This window comes from Alligator mississippiensis, chromosome 8 (assembly GCF_030867095.1).
Source record: "Alligator mississippiensis isolate rAllMis1 chromosome 8, rAllMis1, whole genome shotgun sequence".
NCBI lineage: Eukaryota > Metazoa > Chordata > Crocodylia > Alligatoridae > Alligator > Alligator mississippiensis.
In genome coordinates, this window is record NC_081831.1 from 22,938,851 (window position 1) to 22,962,740 (window position 23,890).

The following is a 23,890-nucleotide window of genomic DNA, read 5'->3' on the forward strand; positions in this document are numbered from 1 at the left end:
CCAAGCCTGTCACGCCACCCCCATAACAGTACATCAGCCCCATGGCCAGGCAGGGGGGAAACTGAGGCATGTGAAGACTGGCTTGGGGATGGGGATGGGACCCAGGAGTCCCGGCCTCCAACCTGCCCCCCTCCTCCCATCATTCCTATTCCCTGCCCCCACTTGCTCTTGGATAGACCTGGATCCACAACTGCTGCCTCCATATTTCCCCTGACTCTGCTCCAGCAATGGAACCCAGGAGTCCAGGGGGGCACCCCTTGGCTCAGCCCACCTCCTGCCAGCTGTGCCCAGAGTTCTCCCAGGCCCCCGCGCTTGGCACCCACTAGATCCCGCAGCAAAACAAATAAAAAACTAAGAGACAGGGTGAAGGGGGGGGGGTTGCCCTACAAGGCAGCCCTCCCACCTCCTGCCCCACCCTGATCCCCCAGACAAGCATCAAGCACATGCCCCATGGCAAGCTCATGCCCCCAGCATGCCCATGCACAGCCCAGACCCATGCACAGAGACTCATTCATAGCTCCAGGGACACAGCTTCTAGGAGCTGGCTGAGGGGACAGAACCAGGGCTGGGGCCGGGGACTCAGAGAGGTGGTGGATGAAGATGGGGGGTTCAGGGGAAGACTGGGTGGGGTTTAGATCCTTAGGGGGGTGGGAGAGAGAAAGGAGGGATGGAGAAGGGCAGCTGGGACAGGGGACCCTGGTGTCCAGAAACCTCCCCCCAGTTGATGCCATTTTGTCCCCCACTCTGCCCCCAGGAAAAATAGGGATCCAGCTTTGCCTGCGGCCTCAATCCTGGGCTGCCAGGGATGGTCCATTGTACTGGGACCAGGCTACAGCCATGTCCCAGACACAGCCCTGCACAGGCCATATGCATCAGGGCTATGGGATAAGCCCCCCTGCCCCCCCCCCCAACACCACAACAGGATAGGATATTCCCACAATGTACTGGGGCAGGAAGGGGAAGCAATGGCAGCTCCAGGGAGGAAGGGGCAGGATTAGGTCCATGCTGTGATCCTACAGAGGTCTTAGCGGGGGGGGGGTCAGGAGTCTCCCCCCCTGTTTCTGGACAGCTGGAGTCATGGAGGAAGGGGGCAAGGGGCAGAGACTGGGGTGGACAGCCTGTGGATCAGGCTGCAAGCAGTTGGATTTGGCAGGGGGGGAGGAGGGGGGAGGCCAAACAGAGAAACCGAGGCATGGCGCAGGGCAGACACTTACCCCCTGGTCTCCCAGAGCACAGTGCTGGGTAGAACCTGGGAGCTTGGCGGGGAAATCACCCCCAGTGCCTTCCTGCTGCAGCCAGGGCCAGAACCCAGGTGTCTTGACTGTACCCCCACCTCCTCTAACCCCTACCCCCCCAAGCCTTGGAGACCTGGCCCCCCATCACCGCACAGGGGGCCTCCTCTCTGGCCCTGCCCTTTGCTCTCCAGCCTCTGGAGGATAAAAGCCTTCTACTGCTGCCACCCAGCTGACAAGTCCAGCAGTGATCTTCTAAACCAACCCCCAGAACCCACAGAGCTGGGGGCCATGGAAAGCCCTAGGAAGGAGACCCTAACCCCCACTCTCATCCCCCCAAATCTGTGCCAGTCTGACCTGAGTGGGGGGAGACATGGGTCTCTCTGTCCCTATCAAGCTACCCACCAACCCAAGCCTTAATGCCTGGGCTGGAGAGCTTGGCTTGGCCCCTGACCTCCACCCCCACACCCTAGAAGGGACCTGGCTTGGCTCAGAGCAGTCCAGACTGTTGCCCTGCCCCTGGGTCTTGGAAGCAAAGGGTGGGGGGGGGCGCACAGCTCCGAGGTTCTAGTCAAGCCAGGGCTGCAATGGCATGCCCAGATGGGCCAGCCTTTACCCAGTGCCTCAGAGCACAGGATGGGGCATATGGTGGAGTGGGAGAGCCAGGCGGTGCAAGTAGGGTGGGATCATAGGCAAGGAGGGGGTAGAAGCTGGAGTGGGGGGGCAAAGCAAGACTGGAAAAGGTCAGAGCCAGTGGGTGGGATGGGCAGGATGGGGGGCATAGGGGTGGGAGCTGGAGACAGGGGAGACCCAGTGAAGGAGGGGGCAGTGAGAGAAACAGTGAGACTGGTTAGAACTGCATTGACAGAGGTTGTGGGGGCAGGAACCAGCTAGGGGACCATGTGGGAGCCCCCACCAGGTGGCTGGGCACAGACAGGGGGTGCTTCCAGCCTGGGGTGTATAGGAACCAGGCCCAGAGCTGGGCCTGGCCAGGGTGGGGGGGCACCACGAAGGCTGAGATTCAGGTTGGAGTAGCCATTCCAGCAAGACACCCCCTGCTTTGCCAGAGGTCATGGTGTCCCATCCTGTTCTGGGCTAGGGTGGCCACCAAGCTGTTGTAGCCTCAGCTCCAGAGCCAACTCAGCCTCAGGCACCCGAGTCCTTTCTGCAAGGCCCTGCACCTGGCACCCAGAGGCCAGCTAGAGGAGCTGGCAAAAGGGGTCCAGGGGTAGCTCCTGACATGGAGTCTAACCCCTCCTCTGGAGCTGTGGATGGGTCTTACTGCAGTCACCAGTACTGACTGGTTCTGGGAGGGGTGGTTTACCCCTGACTGGATGAGGGCACCAGTGTGTGCTCCTCCATCAGGACCCTGTGGATACCTCAGCCCCAGCTCCTGTCCTGATCCTGCCCACCCTAGAAAGCACAGCAAAGCCAGGCTGGAAAGAACCCTGGAGATCTTAGAGTCCAAACCCATGCCTGAAGCAGGATCAGCCTTGTCCAAAGCAGCCCAGACAGACAAATCCATCATCCATCCAACCTCTGAGCAAAATGACACTGTCAGCCCTGACACAACACCAGGCATCACACCCAACCCTGCCCCAGGAAAGGCAGGGAGACCAGTGGCCAACATCCTGCTCCTGTAAAAAGCTGTTAATATAAGCTCAGGCAGAGGCTGTGCCTCCACTACAGAGGAAGGCAAAACCCCCCAATCCATACCAGTCTGAGCAGGGAGGGAAATTCCTTCCTGACCCCAAATCAGTCTGACCCTGAGGGGCACAACCCTGTAGCCAGGACCTTTCTGGGGCCAAGTCCCAGCAGCAACACTGGCACAGCCCAGTTGCAATCCCCAGCCTGGGCTGCAGCCAAAACCCAATGCCTCTGTGGAAAGGGGAAATAAACCCTGACACTTGTAGTAGCAGGAGGGGGAAATATTCCATCCCAGGCCCATGCAGCAACCAGCAAAGCCCAGCAGCCTGGGAGATCCCCAGAGCAGAGTGTAGGCAGAGCTATTCTTAAATCATCCCTGACGGATGCCTGTCTAACCTCTCCATGGGCACCTCCAAGGATGGAGGACACCGCCTCCCCCCCTCCCCCCCACACTGCTCTGGGCATCCGTCCTCCTGCTTCACAGCTTTGCCAACAAAGAGGTTTCACCTGAGATCAGATCTGAACCCATCATACTGTACCTTCAACCAAACCCCCCTTGATCCTGTCTCCCCAGCCTCCAGCTCATGACCTCTTTGGCTGGGAAGTAGCCAGGAGGGGGGTCATTCCTGCATGGCTTATCTTCCCAACAAAGCCCCAGCAGTGGGTTGGGTTGGGGGTGAGGGGGACGGTAGGGAGCTCATTGCTTTAGAGCCAGACCAGAGAGAGGGATGCAGGAGAAAGAGTCTGGGAAGGGGAGAGGAACATGCACCTTACCCACCCCAGCTACGTGGCCATAATGGAGTCTCTGAAACATGAAACACTAACAGAGTCAGACAGGCACATGGGGCTGCTCAAGAGTTGATTGAGGAAGGGGGGGGCAGGGGGGGAAGAAGAGAGAAAGAAAGAAAGAAAGAAAGAAAGAAAGAAAGAAAGAAAGAAAGAAAGAAAGAAAGAAAGAAAGAAAGAAAGAAAGAAAGAAAGAAAGAAAGAAAGAAAGAAAGAAAGAAAGAAAGAAAGAAAGAAAAGCTGAGAGCTCCCAGCTCATGGGAGCTGCTCCCCGATGGCTAGATCCAAAAGCACCATATAAAACCTGGGCTGGTGGGGTGGGGGGGGCCGATGGCTGTTTCAGAGGGGGTGGTAGGTGTGGGGGCATGTCACTTTATTCTACCTTATAAGCAACCCGGGGTGGGCATTTCTTCCCTAACCCCAGGGGCGGGGACATGTGTCTCAGCATCTCATACATGTCGGTGAAAGTCAGCCGGCCCCTGGGAGCGGAAAAATAATAGGAAAAAAAAACAACAAGAAAAGAGTGGGAAAAAAAGGCACGGAAAAAACAAACAAACAAAAAAAAGAAAGCAGAGAATCAAACCAGTGTTTCGAGGGGAAAGAAAAGCTTCCTGGTCCCATGTGTCACTGACCCGCGGGGTAGTTTTGGGGGCAGAAGCATGTTGCAAGGGGTGGAGGGAGATCCTTTATGGCCTAGACACAGCAAAGCACTTAACCAGCCCCCGGATCCAGCTGGACATTTGGGGAAGGGATCAGAGAAACCTCAGCCCCTGCCTAACTGCTTTGCTGTGATCTTGGGGTGAAAGGGGGGGAACCCCCCTGGTTTGGAGCAAAAATAGGGGGGCAGAGAGATAGAGAAAGAGAGAGATTTAGAGTAGCCAATGTTGGGGTATGGGGGAAGAGGAAAGGAAAGGAGAAGGTGGGGTGGAGGGGGGAGATGGCAGAGGTGTCAATGCAGTCTTGGCTGTCCCCAGGGCTTGGGGGGGCTGGATGCAAACAGGGAGGGGGCACACAAGACCCCCCCCCCAGGAGCAGAGAGAGCAAGCAAAGAGGCTCCATGCCGTGCTGGTCTGGGCAGCGGCCCCCGCGGGAGACATTCTCTAGGCTCATGACAGCCCCAGTCAGGTCTGAAGTGCGGGGGGGGGGGGGGGCGGCGGCATGGGAGGTGTGTACGTGTACATGTGTGTATATATATGTATCCAGGTGACATATATATATCGCCGAGACACCGTAAGCCGCATTCATTCCGTTGACGCTAGCAGGTTTTTAGTGTAAGTCAAACCTTGCAAGCAACCCTATGAGGACATTTCTTGCCTAGGCCCAAAGGGGGAGATATAACGCGTAATAAACTGTACATATCCTTATAATGAATTCGGCCACTGCAAGAAGAATACAGGGAGGGGAGGGGGGTTAGTGCAGATGCCACTGGGCGTGAGAAACACCCGCGGATGAATTTGGGGTGGGGGCAACAAGGGGGAGGCAGGAAGGAGGGTAATCTGCCTCAGTTTCCCTGGGAAGGAGAGGCAGGGGTCCTTGATCTGTTCTGATAGATTAGGAGGGTTGCCTCATTTTCCCTGGGAGGCTGAGGGACTCGAGGGCAGGACCCAGTTGGTTCTGATGGATTGGGAAGGCTGTCTCAATTTCCCTGGGAGAGAGAAAGGTCTAATAGGGGAACCTGATTGGTCCTGATGGATTGGAGAAGGGTCACTGGCTGTGGGGAGGGCTGACTCAGTTTCCCTGGGAGGGGAACTGTCCTTGATCAGTTCTGATGGATTGGGGGGAGAGCAGCCAACTTTGGGGGCTGCCTCAGTTTCCCTAGCAAGGAGTGCAGGGCGGGGGGGTCCTACAGGGAGGGGGACCCAATAACTTCTGCCTTCATGTGGCTCCAGTGGGAGCTGGGAGGCACTACGCACCCACGGGCCTGGCTGGAAGCAGGGCCAGCTCATGGGGAAACTCAGGCAGGGAGCAAAGTTCACAGTGGGTGAAGGGATTGGGGACAAGCAGAACTGAGTCGGGGCAAAACTCCAGGGTCCAACTGCTAGGCCTGATTGCTTCTTGAGGCCCCCAGCCCATCTGAAGCCAGGCAGATTTTGCCTTCCAACAGGTTCCAGATGGAGCTGTTTTTTGGGGGGGTTGTAGGGGCAGGGAGGAGCTGCGTACCACTGCTGGGGGGGAAGCAATGGTGCCCCACCTGTGGCACAGGTGTGGGGGGCGGCTCCACTCCCTGGGCTGGGCAGGGTCTGCCAGGTAGGATTGGCGGTGAGTGAACACATCAAACCTGGGTCCAACAGGCTATGAAGACGCCCCCCAGCCCCCTTCACCTTCCTCCCCTCACCCCAGGGAACACCGGGTGGGTCTGTGCAGCTCTCCTGGGGCCAACAGGGCCATGTGCACATGCCTGGCACTGTCCCTCACCCCTGCCTTGGGGTGCCCTGGAGTTGTGGGGAGCTTATGTTGCCCTCAGGCACCCTCCTGGGCCCCAGGGCAGCGATGATCCCAGAGATACCCCAAAGGCAGTGTGGGATTGGCCAGGATAGCCCCAGACCCCCTGTGATACCCCAGGGGGGGCATTGTGAGAAACCCCATGGCGTTGTGAGAGATCCCAGAAGGTGATAGGGGCACCGCCTTGGGCACACTGTGGCGCCCCAGAGCATGATGGGATATCTCAGAGAGTGGTGGGGACAGCACCCTAGGCACTCTGTGATACCCCAGGGCATTATGGGAAACCCCAGAGGGTGATAGGGGCAGTGCCCTGGGCACTCTAATGCAGTAGGACATAATGGGATATCCCAGAGGGGGATAGAGGCAGAGCCCTGGGTACTCTGTGATACCTCAGGCCATTATGGGAAACCCCGGGGCATTGCGGGATATCCTAAAGGGTGTTGGGGTACAGTGCCTTGGGTACTGTGTGACCTCAGGGCATTATGGAATGCTGGGGGGGCAGGGCAAGCCACCCCAGAGGGGGGCCAGGGCAGTCCCCTAGGCACTCTGCAGTGCACAAGGGCATTATGGGAACCCCAAGATCTGGCAAGGGTATGTGTTGGTGGGAAGGGAAAAAGAATCCAGCTGAAAAACCTACAATTGGAAAAGCAAATGTTAGTGGGCAGCTACACCCCTCCCCCCCCCCAAGCATTTTTCCCCAGCCCCAGGTCTCCCGGGCTCCATCTGAGTCTGTCTAGGATCTACCCCCAGGCAATGGCTTGGGGGGTGGGGGGCAGTGTCTTGGATCCTAAATGCTGCCCATCTTGTGGTGGGGGATGCTGCCATCCCTCAAGATTCCCAGGGGCCTGGGTGAGCCACTCCCCAAAACCATATCCCCCAGACTGCACTGCAGCAGACCTGGAGCCCACCCAGCCAGGTCTTTGCCTCTCCCTGAGCCCTCTGGATTAGAGCCAGGGGCTGCTGGGCAAGTACTCACCCCATATCAGAGCCAGGAGAGAATCCAGGAGTTTGGGCTCCCAGCTGTCCCCCACCCCGCCCCACCTACCCTCCCAGAGCTGGGCAAGAACCCAGGCATCTGGGCTTCCAGCTCCCTCCATTTCTCACACACCATACCCCACTCCCTTCCCACAGTGGGGAGTGAACCCAGGTGTCTGAGCCCCCAGCTCTCACCAGCTAGACTTTCCCTATACCCTGCCCTGTCCTGCACAGCTCCACTTTGCCAGAACCCCTGCAACCCCAGCTTGTCCAACCCCTCTTGGGGCCTGGGGGGGCATGGGGATGCCTATGGGGAGGGCGGGGGTCCTTACCAGGCGGCAGGGTCATACTCGGCCCACACACGTACATACTCGTCCAGGTGGTGGGGACCCAGGATGGAGGAGTCGCGGGTCAGGTACTCAAAGTTATCCATGATCACAGCTACAAACAGGTTCAGCATCTAGATCCAGTGGCATGGATGGACCCATTAGGAGGCACCTGGAGGGGCCCTGATCTTGTGGGGATCCCCCTGGGGCCACACCAGGTTGCATCCATGGGGTTCCCAGGGTCCCAGGCCCATCACCCTGCTCTCCTGGGGGATCCTTGCCCAAACATGGGCCAGCACATACAGTAGACGTGACCACAGGGGTGCATCCCAAGCCAGAGAGATACCCTCCCCATATGGCAAATGTGTGAAGTGGAGCCGACATGCTTCCACAGGCCACACATGGTGACATGGGCAGGTGGCTCCCACTGTGTGGGCGCGCAGCATGCATGTGGTGCACTAATGTGGGCAGGTGTGTGCAAATCAACACACGAAGAGTTCGGAAGTACACAAGAGGGCCTACACGTGTATGCGACTGTTGGTGCATGCAATCTGCACAGTGCACACATCCACTCTTGTGCGCTCTTGTCAATGCACTCATAGCTCATCCATGTGCTGACACCCACACAGGGTGAGGCCTACCAGCACATGCATGTAATATGTGATCTGGGTGCACACACACTTGCAGCACACATGGTAAACAGTCCCCTCCTTTACATGGAGCCCCACATACATAACACATAAGCAGGGGGCACACACCCCTGCTGGCACATGCATGGCAACCCCTGCCCCTTTAGACAGAACACCCCACATAACACACATGATCAGGATACATACACCCCTGCCAGTACATGCCTGCAGTTCACACATGGCACATCCCTCCTGGCTCCTTTACACAGAGCACCAAACACATAACACGTGATCGGGGGCACACACCCGTGACAGCCACACACATGGCAACCCCTACCCCTTTACATAAAGCACCACATGTAACACACGATCTGGGGCATACACCCCTGCCAGCACACACATGGGGCAACTCCTACCCTTTTATAGATAGCACTACACATGTAACACATACATGATCTGGGTGCACACATTCCTGCCAAAACGCACCTGAAGCTCACGCATGGCAACCTCCCCCTTTACACAGAACACTATGTATAACACATGTGATCTGGGTGCCCACACCCCCTGCAGCTCGCACATGGCAACATCCTCCCTGCTTTACATAGAGCCAAACACAAACAACACACATAGGATCCTTGCACACACACGTCCCCAGCATTCCTGAGACATGCTCACACACACATTTGCATCCTGCCCCTGTCCACATGGGCCTCACCAGGAAGGAGCAGAGGAAGATGAAGGAGACAAAGTAGAAGTAGGCGAACTCATTGCCACATTCGTGCTCCATGATGCCCGAGTTCTCATCACATGGCTTTCCGCTCAGGCAGGATAGCATGATCTCCTGCCAACCCTCGCCTGTGGCACTCCTGCCCGGGAGGGGGAGGGGCATTAGGAGGGGTGGGAGCAACCCTCCCCCAGGTCTCCATGCAGCCACCTCTGGGGTGGAGCTAGCAGCTGTACATAGAGAAGGACCCCCTTGTCCCAGCTGATACAGCCACCTCTGGGGTGGAACCCAACAACTGTGCACACAGGGGTCCCTCACCCCAGGGTCCAGCTGCGGGAGGTAGAGGGGTTCTCACCTGAAGAGCAGCATGAGGGCCTGGAAGAAGGTGCGGAAGTTGTTGTGCTCCGTGATGGCTGACTCATCGTCCTTGTCATCGATGCCAATGTTCCCGAACACCTGCGGTGGCCCGGGGATTGGAGGGCAGCGATGGGTTGGGATCCACATGATACCCTGGGCCCTGAAGTTGCCCGCCCACCCCCCGCCCCAATCTTCTGGGCACCAGGCCTCACCTGCATGCCAATGATGGCATAGATGAAGAAAAGCATGGCGATCAGCAGGCAGACGTAGGGCAGGGCCTGAGGGGATGGGCACGCGTCACTCCCAGCAGCCCCTGCCCTCCCAATCCCAGACCCCTGCTCCACACATTAGCTACTAAGCCCCAGACTCAAGGAGGGCAGGTGGGAAGAGACAGACATACCAACCAGGGACAAATGGGGACAGACAGACAGACTGATCAAGAGTGGACAGGAACAGACAGACCAACTGACCAGACTGAATGAGGACAGACAGGGACAGACTGACTGAGGGTGAATGTGGACAGACTGACAGAGCAACCAGGGATGGACAGGGAGAGAGAGACTGACTGACCAAGGGCAGACAGGGACAGACAGACAAACTAACCAAGGACAGATGGGGACAGACAGACAAAAAGACCAACCAAGGGTGGATGTGGACACAGACCAACTGGGGTCGGATAGGGACAAAGAGACTGACTGAGTACAGACCGGGACAGACAGGCTGACTGGCTGACCAGGGGTGGGCAGGGACAGACAGCCTGACCAGGGGCACTTAGGGACAGACGAATTGACCAGGGACTGACTTAGAGACTGACTGGGTGGTGGATAAGGACAGACAGACAAAAGGGTGGCAGATGGGGACAGAGAGACCGACTGAGGGCAGGCGGGGTTAGGCAATACACATGGATGCCCCCCACCCTAAGCTGGGCCGCAAGGGGGACCCCTGCTCTGCCCCCTGTCCCCCACCCGCACCCAGGCACCTTGAAGGACTGCACGAAGGTCCAGAGCAGGATGCGGATGGTGTAGCCCTGGCGCAGCAACTTGATGAGGCGGGCAGCACGGAACAGCCGCAGGAAGCTCAGGTTGATGAAGTTGTTCTGCGGACATAAGGGGACAAGAGCAGAGCTGCCATGAGCCACCGGGGCCAGCACAAAGGAGCACCGGGACTGTGCCAGGCTGGCACCATGGGGCACCAGGAACAGGCTGGACTTGCACCATGGGGTGTTGGTGTGAGGATTGGCACTTCAGGGCGAGCTGTGAGCAAGCCAAGCTGGCACCACAGGGCTCCAGGAAGGAGCCAGGATGTCACCGCAGAGTGAGCTGGGCTGGCAACAAAAGGGCACTGGGAGCAAATCAGGCTGACACCAGAGCAAAATGGGTGTAAACTGGGCTGTCACCACAGAGCACTGTGAACAAGCCAGGCTGGCACCAGCAAACTCACCAGGAGTGAGCCAAGCTGGCACCATGGACAGAGCTGTGAGCAAGCTGGGCTGGCATCACAGGCACCAGGAACAAGTTCGGCTGGTACCGCAGAGTGAGCCAGGAGCAAGCCAGGCTGACATCATGGAGCACACCATAAGCAAACCAGGATGCCACTGTGGAGCTCACCCAGCTGGCACCACAGAGCCTATGGCCTCTTCCCCAGCACATCATTGCCAGGAAGGAAGCCAGGGGCTGGGAACTCATAACCATGAACCCAGCCCTGAGCCCTAGAGAAACCCCCCTGAGCTGGAGAAACCAGCAAGGCTGGAGCACCATTAGAAGCCAGCCGGGCCCTAACTAACGAGAAAACAGATCCCAACTGTGGAGCACAGCAAGGATCAGATCATTCATTGGAGTCATTAAGGAGAGTGAGAAACCAATCAGCACCACCATCAAATAAGGGCAAGGACAGCCAGTCCTACAGAGGTAGAAGGAGGGGACCAGCTAGATGCCCCTCCCGGCCTCCTCTCTGGCACAGGGGGGTCCCCAAGGAAGCTCAGATGGTCCCATGGAAGGGGGGGGGGGCTGTCAAATCTCCCACAACCAAATGCACTGATCTTTCCAGACACAAGCAGGACACGTGGCCCAGCACAGACCATGCACACGCAGCCAGCAAGACCCCGAGGGTGGGCGTGTGAGAGGTATAGGGATGGGGGGACAGGGACAGAGCTGGCAAGGGGTTGGCAAATGCATCATGCCCCACACCGCAATGCTCCCTTGTGACTGGCTGGGGGGGTGAGAGAGGCATGGGCAAGGCCTTATTTCCCCCTGGACCTGATGTATTTGTGGGGTGTGGGGGGGGATGGTGCATAGCTGGGGAGACCCTGGGGCTTGGGTCTAGCCCCCCACAAGCCTGGGTTAGGGGAATGGAAGCTGCAGAGCCTTCATAATCTTTTGGGGGGGCTTTTGGGCCAAAAAAGCCTGGCATAACCTTTGACCTTGGCTCCCTAGAAGTCTCCAGGCCACCCCTGGGAGAGGAACTTGGACCTGGCAAGTGGGTGGTGGCTCATGCCTCACTTGACCCCAGCTGGAGACCAGGACCTGCACCAGGAATGCAGATTCTAATCCCACCCCAGAAGCATCCAGCAGCTGGGGGGGGGGGTCAGGTGTGGTCTTCCACACATGCCATGAAACTCATGCGACATTACGGGACCCAGGTCACACCACACATGGGGCCGGGGTCGTAGAACATGCCCTGGGACTGTGACACATGTGATGCCCTAGCCATGCTCTGGGCGGAAGCATCATGCAACGGACAGCCTGGAGATCCCCAGTGCCTGTGAGGATGCAGGGCCTGCACCCCTCCCCCTGGCATAGGTGGCCCCAGAGCTGTGTGCCACCCTTCCTGTGGGTCTGAGGGCTGTGGGGGGCATGCATGGCACCTCTTGACCAGGATGCCAGGTTGGCTGAGACATTGCACTGGGCAGAAAGGGGCTGGAAGCAGGGCACATGCAGGAGCATGGGGCTAAATCCCCCAGAGAAAGACAAGGGGGGCAGAGAGAAGGGGCAGGGCAGAGACCCCCTTCCCCTCAAGGAAGATCTTCCAGGATCCCCCATTCCTTTCCTCACCCTGTCAGATGCCCTGTGCTACTCTGACCTATGCCCACTAGGTCCCCCAGCCCTGGGCGGATCCCTTCTAATGAAGTCCGCAGGTCCATGGCCAGCCCCAGACATCCCAGATCTGAGGATCTTGGGGTGGAGAGTTGTGAAAGGATTAATTGTGGGGCTCTCAGGGACCCAAGTTGGAGAAAAGGGGCCTGAATCTGAGCCAATGGGGCCGGGGGGGGGGGTGGTTAATACACCCTACATCAGGTGGCGGCTGCATGCAGACCATCCTGGGGTGGGCGTTTGTGCCTGGTCACCTCTGCAAAAACCACAGGTGCTCTATCTCCCCCCCACCTGTGGGACCCATGGGTTTGGGGACCTCTGTTGTGGATCTGTCCATGGCTCTAGCCCTCTGCTTGCTCCGGGACACACCATTCCCCCTTCCCAGACCCAGGACACATTGCTCCTTCTCTGCTATGAGATGCAGCCAGGACAGCTTATGAGCTCTGCTCCCGAAAGTCCCAGGGCTAGGAAATAGAGGACGGATGGAGGGAGAGGCATGAGGCCTAGTAGTCAGCATGCCACATGGCCAGGGCTGAAGGGGGTGAAGGCAGGGTGGGCCGCATTACAGCTCCCAAAACAGCCTAAACCAACCGGATTCTGGATGGTGATGGTGAGATGAGGAGGGGCACAGGGAGTTGTGGGGGGAGGGGCAATTGTGCCACGGTGCAGGAGACAACCAGGGGCAGATATCCAGGGTGGGGGAGGAGGAGGGGGAGGACGGACGGGCAGTTGGCACGGACACACAGACCAGTCATGGATGGACACATGGAGTTGCCATAGTGCATTGTGATTGGATGGCAGTGGCAGTGAGCACAGTATAAAGGGACAGCATGGAAAGAAGATAAGACAAGAGACACAGTCGTTATACAGCACCCGCAGCCCACCTGGCCCCCATCCCCCTCCCCTGCCCTGCTTGAGGCTGGGGGGGCTCCCCAGGGTCCAGCCTTGGCCCTCCAGCAGCTGTGGAGAGGGACCTGTGGCCACCCCGTGGCCATCACCAAGCCCACGAGGCTGCATGGGAAGGGCACGGAGATGGAAAGCAGCCCCTAGTCCCACAGGCTGGCTCCAGCCTCACCGCAATGCCCTGGAGCGGAAAAAGCCTCCTTTTCATATACACCAATGCCTCTGAGTGACTCCAGACTCAGCCCATTCCAGGTGGGAGCCACCTGCCTTCCAGGGCTGTCAGTTTGGCATCCAAAGCCTCCCAGGTTCTTGTATCCCCATGGCATGTCCTCCTGTGTCCTTAGCCTAGTTGCACATACCCCCCTCCCCACTCCTCTGGGTCTCCTCCTCCTGGCTCCAGCAGCCTAGAGCCATGGCGATGGAGCACCAGGGACCCTACATTGGATGCCCTCCCCCCTGTGTTCAAGAGCTGGGGATGGTGGCAGCATGCTGGCACTTACCCCGAACTCCGTCACTAAGATGTCTGTGATGCTACCCAGCACTGTGACAAAATCAAAGATATTCCAGGCATCACGGAAATAATTCTAGAAAGGAAAAAACAGAAACAAGGGACGAAAAAGGAACGGGCACACAGCACCCACAGCCACGACACCACCACGGAAGCCACAGCAACGAAGACAGAGGCCCCCCTCCAAACCCCTACCACCCTGGGGGGAGCCAGGTTACCTTTCCTCTAGACTCTGAGGGATCTGGGGATGGGGGTGAAAGGGTTAGTTTTGGGGAGAGAAGGGGCCTGATTCTGACTGCATGGGGGGAGCAGTAATGAAAGGGAGGCCAAGTCTGTGCCTGGGTGGCTCCATCTAAGGCAGCTGTGATCCATGTGGATCTTGCTCTTAGCAGTATTGATCCCAGGGGCTCTGCCCCCAGCAGGTTCTTGGAGGGCACTGCTGGGACCTGCCCCAGCCCCAGGGATGCCCCAGCCTTGGCCCAGACAGACAGATGGACACTAACAACAAAAGAAATAGACACACAGAAACAGAACTCAGTGGCTGCCCTGGGCCCCTTCCAGTTAAGGCCACAATACTTGGAGAAGGAACCATGTCCCCTCATCCCTGCACTCCCAACCTTCCTGTATCCCTCCACCCAAGCTGCCCCGGGGCAGATGGACAGATGGAGCCAGGACACAGCATGAGGGACTGGGTGAGAACAGGATCATAGCTCAGCAGAGGCTGAAGGGACGATCCTTGGCTTTCCCTGCCCTCTCGTGAAGGCCATAGTTCTTCTTTCCTTCCTCTGCCTCTCCCCTACAAGCCACACTATATCCACAGCAAATTGCACTGTGGCTGTTCAGACCCCCAAGTGAACAGTCCTGGCATTGGGCCCCCTCCTTTCCAAGGAGTCTTCAGGTGCAGCTAAGAGTGGGGGTGGGGCGCCAGCACTGGCCAACCGGTCTTCCCCCTGCCCCTGCTTTGATGGTGTAGCGTTGCTAAGAGGTGGGACAATGGCTTTGTATGGGATGGGCTGGTTAGAGCTGATCCTGCCCTAGGAGGGGGTTGGACTAGATGTGATCTCAGCAGATCTGTTTCAGCCCCACGTCTCTAGGATTCTATGAACATGGCCCTGCTCCTCATCCCACGTTGCCCAGAGCAGCTGTGAGGCTCGCACAGAGGACACGTGAAAAGCCCACAGTGGGGCTGGGCCAGCAGGAAAGGGGCTAGAAGCAGAAAAGACCAGGCTCCACCCTTCCTCTCCTTGGCAGCCTCAGGCTTCTCTCATATACAGCCAGCCAAGGCAAGTACTTACCAGCACCCCGAAAGCCATGATCTTCAGCAAGCACTCGAGGGAGAAGAGTGAAGTGAAGACATTGTTGAACATCTTGAGTACATTCTCGTAGGCGTCTGAGGCTCCATAGAACTGGGACGAAGAGTCATGGGTGAGCATGGTGGGGCCACGGATCCCTTGTGGCAAGAGGAGCAGTGGCAGGGGCAGATCTGAGGGAGTACATTGGTGCAGTTGGCCCCCCCCGCCCTCCTTTGACTCCTGGTGGGCCAAACCCTGTGCTGCCGTGGGCCCCACAGAAGGAACCGTGGCCGCTCTGCCCAGCTCTGGGGGGGGCCATGGTTTGCCAGTCTGCAGCCACTCCCGGTCCGGCAGCTGACCATGCTGTGGACTGGTAGTTGACCGGCCACGGCCCGGCACTGAGCCACGGCCCAAGGATTGAAAATCCTTGTACTAGACCTTAAATGCTGGAGGTTGCAAGTGAGAGAGAAAAAGTGAGGGGAGAAAAAATCCCTGGTCAGACCCAGTTCACTCTCCCTTCCAGTATCTGCTTTCTCCTGTTGCCTGATGACAAGCGACCAAGAAGGAACTAGGGTCTGACCCAGGAAATGGCAGGTCTCATGCTCTAACAGAGCCCTAGGCTAATTAGCAAACTTTTTGTTTCTTTCTAACCAGATAGAAATAGGCTTTGCATCAAACCTGATGGGGGACCATGCTATCTGCAGCCTCCGCCCTCTTCAAAATCCTAGATCCATCCATGGGTGGGGGGATGTCAGTCTCCAACTTAGCAGGGATAGAGGGGAACTCACCTTCATCATGAGGACAACAGTGTTGAGGGCAATCATGGCCATGATGGTGTACTCAAAGGGTGGGGATACCACAAATTGCCACATGCGGTACTGGAAGCTCTGCTTGTTCTGGGGCATGTGGCGTGTCAGGGGCTTGGCACTGATGGCAAAGTCAATGCAGGCTCTCTGTGGAAGATGGGAAACACACGATGCAGCTGGGGTGGTGGCAGAGACAGGGATCCACAGCCAGCCTGGCCCAGCCCATGAGATGCTGGTGTCAGGTGCCATGGGAGGGAGGGGGATTGAGAGCTGTGTCCTGCTCCCCAGGGAAATATGATATAGGATCTGGGAGGTGCTAGCAAGGAGCAAGCTCTCTGCTTGCTTAGCTAACCCCCTGATCCTGCCCCTTTGTTGGGCAGATGAACCCTGCCAGGCAGAGAAGAGCCACATGTTACCCTGCAAGGGATTTTACCCCATATCCACAACTCTGGCTCTACAGCCCCCTGATGAGCCCTTCCCTCTTGACCCCGGCCACCAGGCCCCACCTCATTCTTCTCCAGGCTGTATTCCTCCATCATCTTGTCTCCCTGCTCCTGGAATGTGATGATGATCAAAGCCACAAAAATGTTGACAAAGAAGAAGGGGAAGACCACAAAGTAAACCACGTAGAAAATGGACATCTCCATGCGATATCCAGGGCTGGGGCCCTGGTTCTCATATGTGGCATCCACTGAGTGCTTGAGGACTCTGAAAAAGGTTGTAAGGGGGTGGGGGGGGAGGAAGGAAGGTGGAAATATCTCAGAGAAAGAGAGGAAGGAGAGAGGAGAGGCATTGCAGCACCCTATAAAAATACCCTCCCAACAGCCTCGGAAATTCCTGCTATAAAGGTGGGGCTGGGGCTAGATCACAGGTGTAAATACACATCCATTTCCACTGCCAGCTCTGGTCACAAAGCAGGTGAGATGCACAGCTGGGAAAGAACCCAGGTGTCTGAGTCCCAGCCCCATGTTCTACCCGTCCCATCACAGAGCAGGCGAGCCTCAGCTGAGGATAGAACCCAAGTATCCGGAGACCCTAGACCCCACTAGACCCTATCAGCAAAGCCATCCTGGCATGGCCAGGATCCCACCCCAGTCGCGGTGTGGTTAGGGGGCCTGGTGCTTACTGAGGCCAGCCTTCTCCTGTGGAGACGGTGAAGAGGGTAAGGAGTGCCCACAGCACGTTGTCGTAGTGGAACTCGTACTTCTTCCACTCCCGCTTCTCTGCCTTCACTTCATCTTTCTCGTAGACCAGGTACTCGCCTCTGGGGACAAAAAGGAACCCCCCTTTGATCCCTGTTCCACCCAGACTTCAAACCAATTGCCTGGGAGGGGCAGTGGCATCTATTCAGGCAGTGCTGAGAAAGTCCATGGATTCATGGTTCACGTAATCTAACAGTTTTTTGCTAATCTTGTCACTCCACTGGTGTTAGCGACCCTTTCCCCTTTTTAATGGGGTTCACAGAAATCACAGAGAGTCATAGAGAACGAAAGAGAATCACAGAAATCATAGAGACTCATAGAGATGTCAGGCTGGCAGGGAGCTCCAGAGATCACATCTAGTTCAATACAGCCTGCCTGAGGCAGGATCAGCACTGCCTAAACCATGTCAGACAAATCTATTACCTAAACTCTTTGTAAAACTGCCGTTGACCCTGACACAGCACTAAACATGACACTGAACCCTCCCACCAGAAAAGCAGGTGGACCATGGCAGCCAATGTCCTGCTGCTAGATACAGTTTTAATACACACTCAAGAGATCCCAGGCAGAGGCCGTGTCCCCGCTGCAGAGGAAAGCAAAACCCCTCCAGTCTGGATCAATCTGAGCAGAGGGGTAAATTCCTTCTTGATCCCAGCATAAGCTTGAGCACAGGGGCAAGACACCCTAGCCCAGTTGAGTCCCAGCAGGATCATTGGCCCAGCCCAGTCACCATCCCCAACCTGGGCTGCAGCCAACACCCAATGCCTCTGAGGAAGGTTTAAAACCCCCCTGACACCTATAGCACCAAGGGCAGGGGGTGGAATTCCCTCCCATGCCCATTCCACAACCAACAAATCCCAGAAGCCTGGAAAATCCTCATGGCAGTACACAGGCATCACTGCACCTAGATCATCCCCACCCAGTGTTTGTCCAACCTCTCCTTGAACCCCTCCAGTGATGGAGTCCACAGCTTCCCTGACATCTATTTCATGGCCTCCCTGCTCTAAAAGAGAAGATTTTTTCTCTGACATCCAGCCTACACCAACGTTGTTACAACTTCAAGCCATTGACCTGCATTCTGCTCTCTATGTTCTTGATTTTCCATTACTCAAAGCTTTCACACTATGTTGAAGTGAACTTGGGTTCACAAAAGCATTCTCTCTCTCCATATATGTATCTTATTTAGTTGGTCTATAAAGGTGCACCTCTACCTGGCCTTCTGACTGACTTCAAACTAACTTGGCAAACTATTTCTCTCTTTTATTGCACAGCCCTGCAGAAGATGGTTTTTACCTCCAGCTAAGAAACTTTAACTCGGGTCTGATCGCACAAACTCAGGTAAACATTAACTCAGGCATGGAGATATCTGACCATGAAGCATTGGAGGCCCCATCAAGACACTAGAGGTTAGATTTTGTTTTATGACACCAAATAAGAAATGAATATTTAACGATAATGACAGCAGGACTCATGAAACCCTGTCCTTGGACTATATCTGGCCTAGCTTGCGGTGTTTTAAGCTTAATATAGAATCTGGCAGATTCGTGGATGTTCTGATAAAGTTCTATTTGCTTCTGCTTTGATCTTAAACGGATTAATACAGCACTAGGCCCCTGGCTTAGTAGCAAAGCCAGGGGGAGTGGGGGGTCTCACACCTGCAGTCATTCTCAAACTCCTTGGACTCATCGGTGCAGTAGAAGAACTTGCCCTTGAAGAGCTGCACAGCCACCACAGCGAAGATGAACATGAAGAGCATGTAGACGATGAGGATGTTGAGTACGTTCTTCAGGGAGTTCACCACACAGTCGAAGACAGCCTGCCGGAAGCATGGGGGGGTGGGGATCAGGGTGCCAGGAAGGATCCCGAGGCGGACAGTCAGGGCATAGGATGAGATGTTGAGGGGATCAGGGTGTCAGCTAGGACCCAAGGGGGTGGAAGTCATGGCATGGGGTGAGATCCCAAGGGGAGTCAGGATGCCAGGCAGGACCCTGGGGGGGGAGGGTCAGGGCACTAGAGGGGACTCTGGAGGGGATGGTCAGGGCAGTGCCCCCGGGGCACTAGGCAACATCCCATTCCAGAGCTGGGAGAGAAACCAGGAGTACTATAACTACTAGACAACACTCATTCCAGAGCCAGTGTAACGTAGTGTGGCACTGCTGATATTCTTATGGGAGTTGGGGAGAGAACCCAGGAGTCCTATGAACCCCCCTGCTGTAACCACTAGGCAACATCCCCTTGCAAAGGTGGGGAGAAAACCCAGGAGTCCTACTACAATCACTAGGCAACATCCCCTTCCAGAGCTGGGAGAGAATCCAGGAGTCCTGCCTTCTGGGTTCCTTTGATCTGCTGCTGCTAGACAGCTCCTGGCCACTAGTGGGATGTGACCCTGGCAGGGGTCTGGGTGCCAGCTAGGATCCGCACGGTCGAAGCTGGTATCAGGGCACTGGCTGGGACCTTGTGGGGCAGAGAACCACCCAGTTGAGGCAGGATGACTGCTGCCCATCCCAGCCCATTGAGCTACCCCTGATCTTTACTACCTGGCTGGTTCTCAAGGGGTTAAATACCAAGAGGACAGAGAGACAGGACTGGGGAGCGGGGTTCCAGACAGAAAAGTGACCTGCCCACCTTGAGGGCAGTGACAGGGGTGGGAATAGAACCCAGGCATCCAGACTCCCAACCTGCCCCCCAGCCTCTTCCCAGAGCTGAGAAGAGAACCCAGATCTCAGCTTGCCATTTCTCCCCCAGCTCTCACCATTAGTCCCCACTCCCCACAGAACTAGGACTAGTCCCTGGGCCCTGCATCTCCCAGGCCCAGCTCTATTCCCCTCCTTCCCCTACACCTTCCCCCAGTCCCATCCATCAAGTCCCTGGCAGCTCCCACCCACCCTCTCCAGCCACCAGGACTGCATGGCCCCCCAAATCCTGGTACCTTGAGCTTGGGCAGCCGCTTAATTGTTTTGAGGGGCCGAAGGACACGGAGAACACGGAGGGATTTGATGGTGTTGATGTCCTTCCCTTTGCTGCCACTGCTGAGAAGAGATTTGCAGGAGGGAGATAAGGGGGAAGGGAAGGGGGTGAGATGGAGACAGAAACTCTCTGCATCCACCTTGCATCCATCCACTCCTCCCTCCATCTGTCCCACCTACCCATCCATCCATTCCCTGCCTCTCCATCCTCCTAGCCACCCCCCAGCTTCTGCACTCTGTCCACCCAGGGCAACCCAGATGGTTCATCAGTCTGTCCAGCCATCCCACCAAGTCTCTACTCAGTGGTAGGAGGAGAGGGGGGGTTTCAGGGAATAGCCCCCAGCTGGTTCTATAGGCCAATGGAGCCCGAAGAAGGCCATGTGAGGCCCTGATCCCTGCTACATAGTCACTGGTGCTCCTTTCCCTCCATGCAGGTTTTGAGCTGCAGGGAAGCTGCAGTGAGTGTCCAGCCTGGGAGCAGGGAGACCTGGACTCTCCTGGCTGGCAATACTCTTGGCTCTGGCACACCCACCTCCTCCCCAGTTCCCATCCCCCTTGGACAGCACTGCCCCAGAGACCCTGGGCAGGGAAAGAGGCTCCCATGTGGGGGAGAGAACTGCCCTCCACAGCTCCTGTCAGCTCTCACAGAGGAGGTGCAATTAGCCCCAGCTTACAGCTGGGGAAACTGAGGCATGGAATGGAGCTGGGACTCACCCCAAGGCCACTAGGGGAGTTCAGGGCAAAGGCATGTACAGCAACCTGGAGTCTCAGCTCCCACCTCTTTCCCCACCATTTACTCTGCCCACTCCACCCACTTGGCCACACTTCTGCTTGGGGCTGGGACTAGAACCCCAGGAGTCCTGGCATTGAATCCACTGTGTCGGCCCTCTGAGATTCCACTCCCTCTGGGAGTTGGAGAGAGAACCCAGGAGTCCTATGACCCCTCCCCACCCACACTGTAACCACTAGGCAACATCCCCTTCCAGAGCTGGGAGAGAACCCAGGAGTCCTGCCTCTTGGGCTCCTTTGTTCTGTTGCTGCTAGATAGCTACTGGCCACCAGGCAATATTTTCTGCTGGGGCAGGGAAGAGAACCCAGGTGTCCTGGCTCCCAGAGCCCTGCTGCCATAGGGGCAGGGGGGAGTGGAAGGACATATCCCCTTGGGGAGTTCTGCTCCAGTACCAAGACCTGGAGGGCAGCTGGCAGAGCCTGGCCTGAGCACAGGAGGGCCACATTCTTCCAGTTAAAGCAGTGGGCACATGGAAACAGAGAAACACACAGACAGACAGTGGGGGAGCTATGGCAGAGACAGAGACACTTTACCGTGAGCTGCTCCTATTGCACCAGGCAGCGAGAGGGGAGAGACAAGGAGAAGTAAGAGACAATCCTGTGCACACACAACATGCCCTGATAGGCACCACCAGAGGCTGACCCCATGCCCATTGCCCCGGCCTGATGTCTGGGGCTGTGCAGAACTCGGGCGCCAGGAGCACTCAGGCCAGAGTTGCAGGTCTATAAAATCATGAAGGGTGTGGACCAAGAGAGCAGGGAGCTGTTGTTCACCCAGTCCCAGGACACTAGAACAAGGAGACACCAGCTGGAATGAGTAGGCGACAGATTTGAAACTCATAAGAGTAAGGATTTTTTAAAGCCACGTGTTGTTAGCGTGTGGAATTCATTGTCACAGGAGGGGGCTGTGAGGGTGTTAATAAGAGATGGATCACTCTAGAGATACCCAGTTCCATGCTCTCTTTCTACAGCATCCACTTCTGCCACTGTCAGGGACAGGGCTCTGGGTGAAACCGAGCATTGGTATGGCATTTATGCTCTTATGGGATCTGGGGAGAGAACCCAGGAGTTCTACAGACCCTGCTGTAACTGCTAGGCAACATCCCCTTCCAGAGTTGGAAGAATACCCAGGAGTTCTACAGCTCCCTGCTGTAAACACTAGGCGACATCCCCTTCCAGAGCCAGTATAACATAGTATGGCACTGCTGGTGTTCTTATGGGAGGGAGAGGACCACAAGTCCTACAGCCCCAACTCTAACCACTAAACAATATCCCCTTCTAGAACCAGTGTGACCTAGTATAGCACTGCTGATGTTCTTACTGCAGCTGGGGGTAGATGCAGGGGACAGCTGGGCCCCAGTCAGAGCCTGGGATGATGAACATGGAGACAGGGGTTTGTATCCTGCTAGGGGGTCTATGCCTCCCTTGTACTGGAGGGCTTGCACAGAAGGCCTCATCCTTCCCAGGGCACAATGCCTGCAGGCCTTGGGGTCTGTGCAGGGAGTTGGGTTGGCAAAGGTCTGGTCTCTTTGCAGGGAGACTGCCTCAAAAAGCATGAAGGGCCTGGTCCTAATCTCCCTTCCTGCAGGTGATGGACTGGGATCTCAGTCCGTCAAAGTAAGACCGGCCACATGTGCAAAATAATTATCACACAATTAACTGGTGAATCGCACAATAAATGTAGCATGGCCATGCCCAAATTAATTAGCAAGCCATAAAAATGGCCATCCAGCTATAAAAAGAGCCAACCTGGTATTAAGTTAGCACTTTAAAATTTGTAACAGCTCTATAGCTGGTTTCTATACAGCTTGAATTTGTATGTGTAGCAGGGCCTTAAGGACTGATCCCAAGTCCTGCTGGCCAGAGACTCCTGCTCTCATTAATTCAGAGTCCCTCCAGTTTCAGGAGGGGAAAGAGTGCACAGTGGCCCATGGTGGCTGCCTGTAGATGCTGGCTCTGGGGTAGCAACCAGTTCCTGTCCCTGGGGACCAGGAGCCCCCAGCTGGGTGGGCCCAGCAGTGGAGCCTGGTGGTGGGGGCAAAGCAACACAGAAGAACACAGATCTGCATAGAGCAGAAGGCATGATCAAGTGACACAGCAATGCAGCACAGGACAGCAACAATCCGTGTGTGTGTGTGTGTGTGTGTGTGTATAGATACATGTAACACACATGTGTTACCCCAAATAGCAACACAGCTCCAAGCTGGCAATGGCAGTCGGATGAAACTGATTAGAGATGGGCAGGTAGGAGATGAAATAGACAAGGCGGCCATTAATGGTGGGTGGAGGGGGGGACCCCAAGTTCTCAGCAGCAGGGTGAGGGGCAGCTGGATTCAGCCTTTAGGGCCCCCACCCATGGGTTTGGGGTGACCCTTTAAGGGTGGGCACTGCAAAGGGTCTACATTGGAAGAATAAGACCCCGCCACAGAGATCTAGGGTGGAGAGAGAACCCAGGAGTCTGGATGCCCCGCTCTGACCACTAGAACCTGTTCCTTTACTCAGGTCTCACCCTGGGTCCCTGCAGGGAAAGACCACTGAGATGCCCCGTTTGCTCAGCCCTGGAGCAAGATCTACAGCAGGCAGATGGTGGTGACGGGGCTGGAAGCAATGCTACAGCCTGGGGAGTAGTGGGGAGGGTGCCACATTTCCACGCACCATCCAGAGCCAAGCAGTGGGGGGAAAGCCCAGGACATGAGGTTGGGGGCCTGCCTTGGCACTGGGAGGTAATGGGAGAGAGGACAGAACACTCACGTGAAGGCAAAGGCCACAAGGGCACCACTGACTACTATGAAGTCCAGGATATTCCACAGGTCCCGGAAGTAGGCACCTTGATGGAGAACCAGCCCCAGGTCGACCATCTGTGGAGGGACCCAGACAAAGACCAGACAGAGAGGATTGTTACACCCCTTTATCCATCCATGGGGCATCCATACCTCCAATTCTGAGCCCAGGTCTGGTTCCCAGGCCTCAAAGAGGGCATAGAAGAACTAGAGGAGGTCCAAAGAAGGGCAACAAGGGTGATTCATGGCATGAGGGGATTCCATGTGAGGCAAGACTAATGAGGCCAGGCCCATTAAAAGAGACACTCAAGAGGGGATATGACAAGGGTTTACATATTAAAGGATGAAAAGAACATCCATGGGGATTTATGAGTTATGATCTCTCCCCAGGCAAGCATTTGGATGCTTATCTTGCTGGGATCCTTTGACCCTAGCTG

At 56.4% G+C, this 23,890-nt stretch overlaps 1 protein-coding gene across 4 annotated transcripts in view; it reads right to left on the reverse strand.

Annotated features, from left to right (window-relative positions):
- The window catches only part of CACNA1A (calcium voltage-gated channel subunit alpha1 A), a 129,314-nt gene that overhangs the window by 12,017 nt on the left and 93,407 nt on the right, over window positions 1-23,890 (reverse strand). For 3 of the 4 annotated variants that reach the window (XM_059732302.1, XM_059732300.1, XM_059732303.1), the window contains exons 28-41: window positions 23,425-23,531; window positions 19,848-19,947; window positions 18,574-18,734; window positions 16,843-16,980; window positions 16,223-16,424; window positions 15,699-15,863; window positions 14,914-15,024; window positions 13,611-13,694; window positions 10,098-10,214; window positions 9,331-9,396; window positions 9,117-9,217; window positions 8,753-8,903; window positions 7,415-7,542; window positions 4,048-4,144 (exon numbers count right to left, since the gene is read on the reverse strand). In XM_059732302.1, the coding sequence (XP_059588285.1) occupies window positions 4,048-4,144; window positions 7,415-7,542; window positions 8,753-8,903; window positions 9,117-9,217; window positions 9,331-9,396; window positions 10,098-10,214; window positions 13,611-13,694; window positions 14,914-15,024; window positions 15,699-15,863; window positions 16,223-16,424; window positions 16,843-16,980; window positions 18,574-18,734; window positions 19,848-19,947; window positions 23,425-23,531 (1,728 nt within the window). The remainder of the gene's footprint in view (window positions 1-4,047; window positions 4,145-7,414; window positions 7,543-8,752; window positions 8,904-9,116; window positions 9,218-9,330; window positions 9,397-10,097; window positions 10,215-13,610; window positions 13,695-14,913; window positions 15,025-15,698; window positions 15,864-16,222; window positions 16,425-16,842; window positions 16,981-18,573; window positions 18,735-19,847; window positions 19,948-23,424; window positions 23,532-23,890) is intronic. The other variant, XM_059732301.1, reaches the window with a different exon arrangement.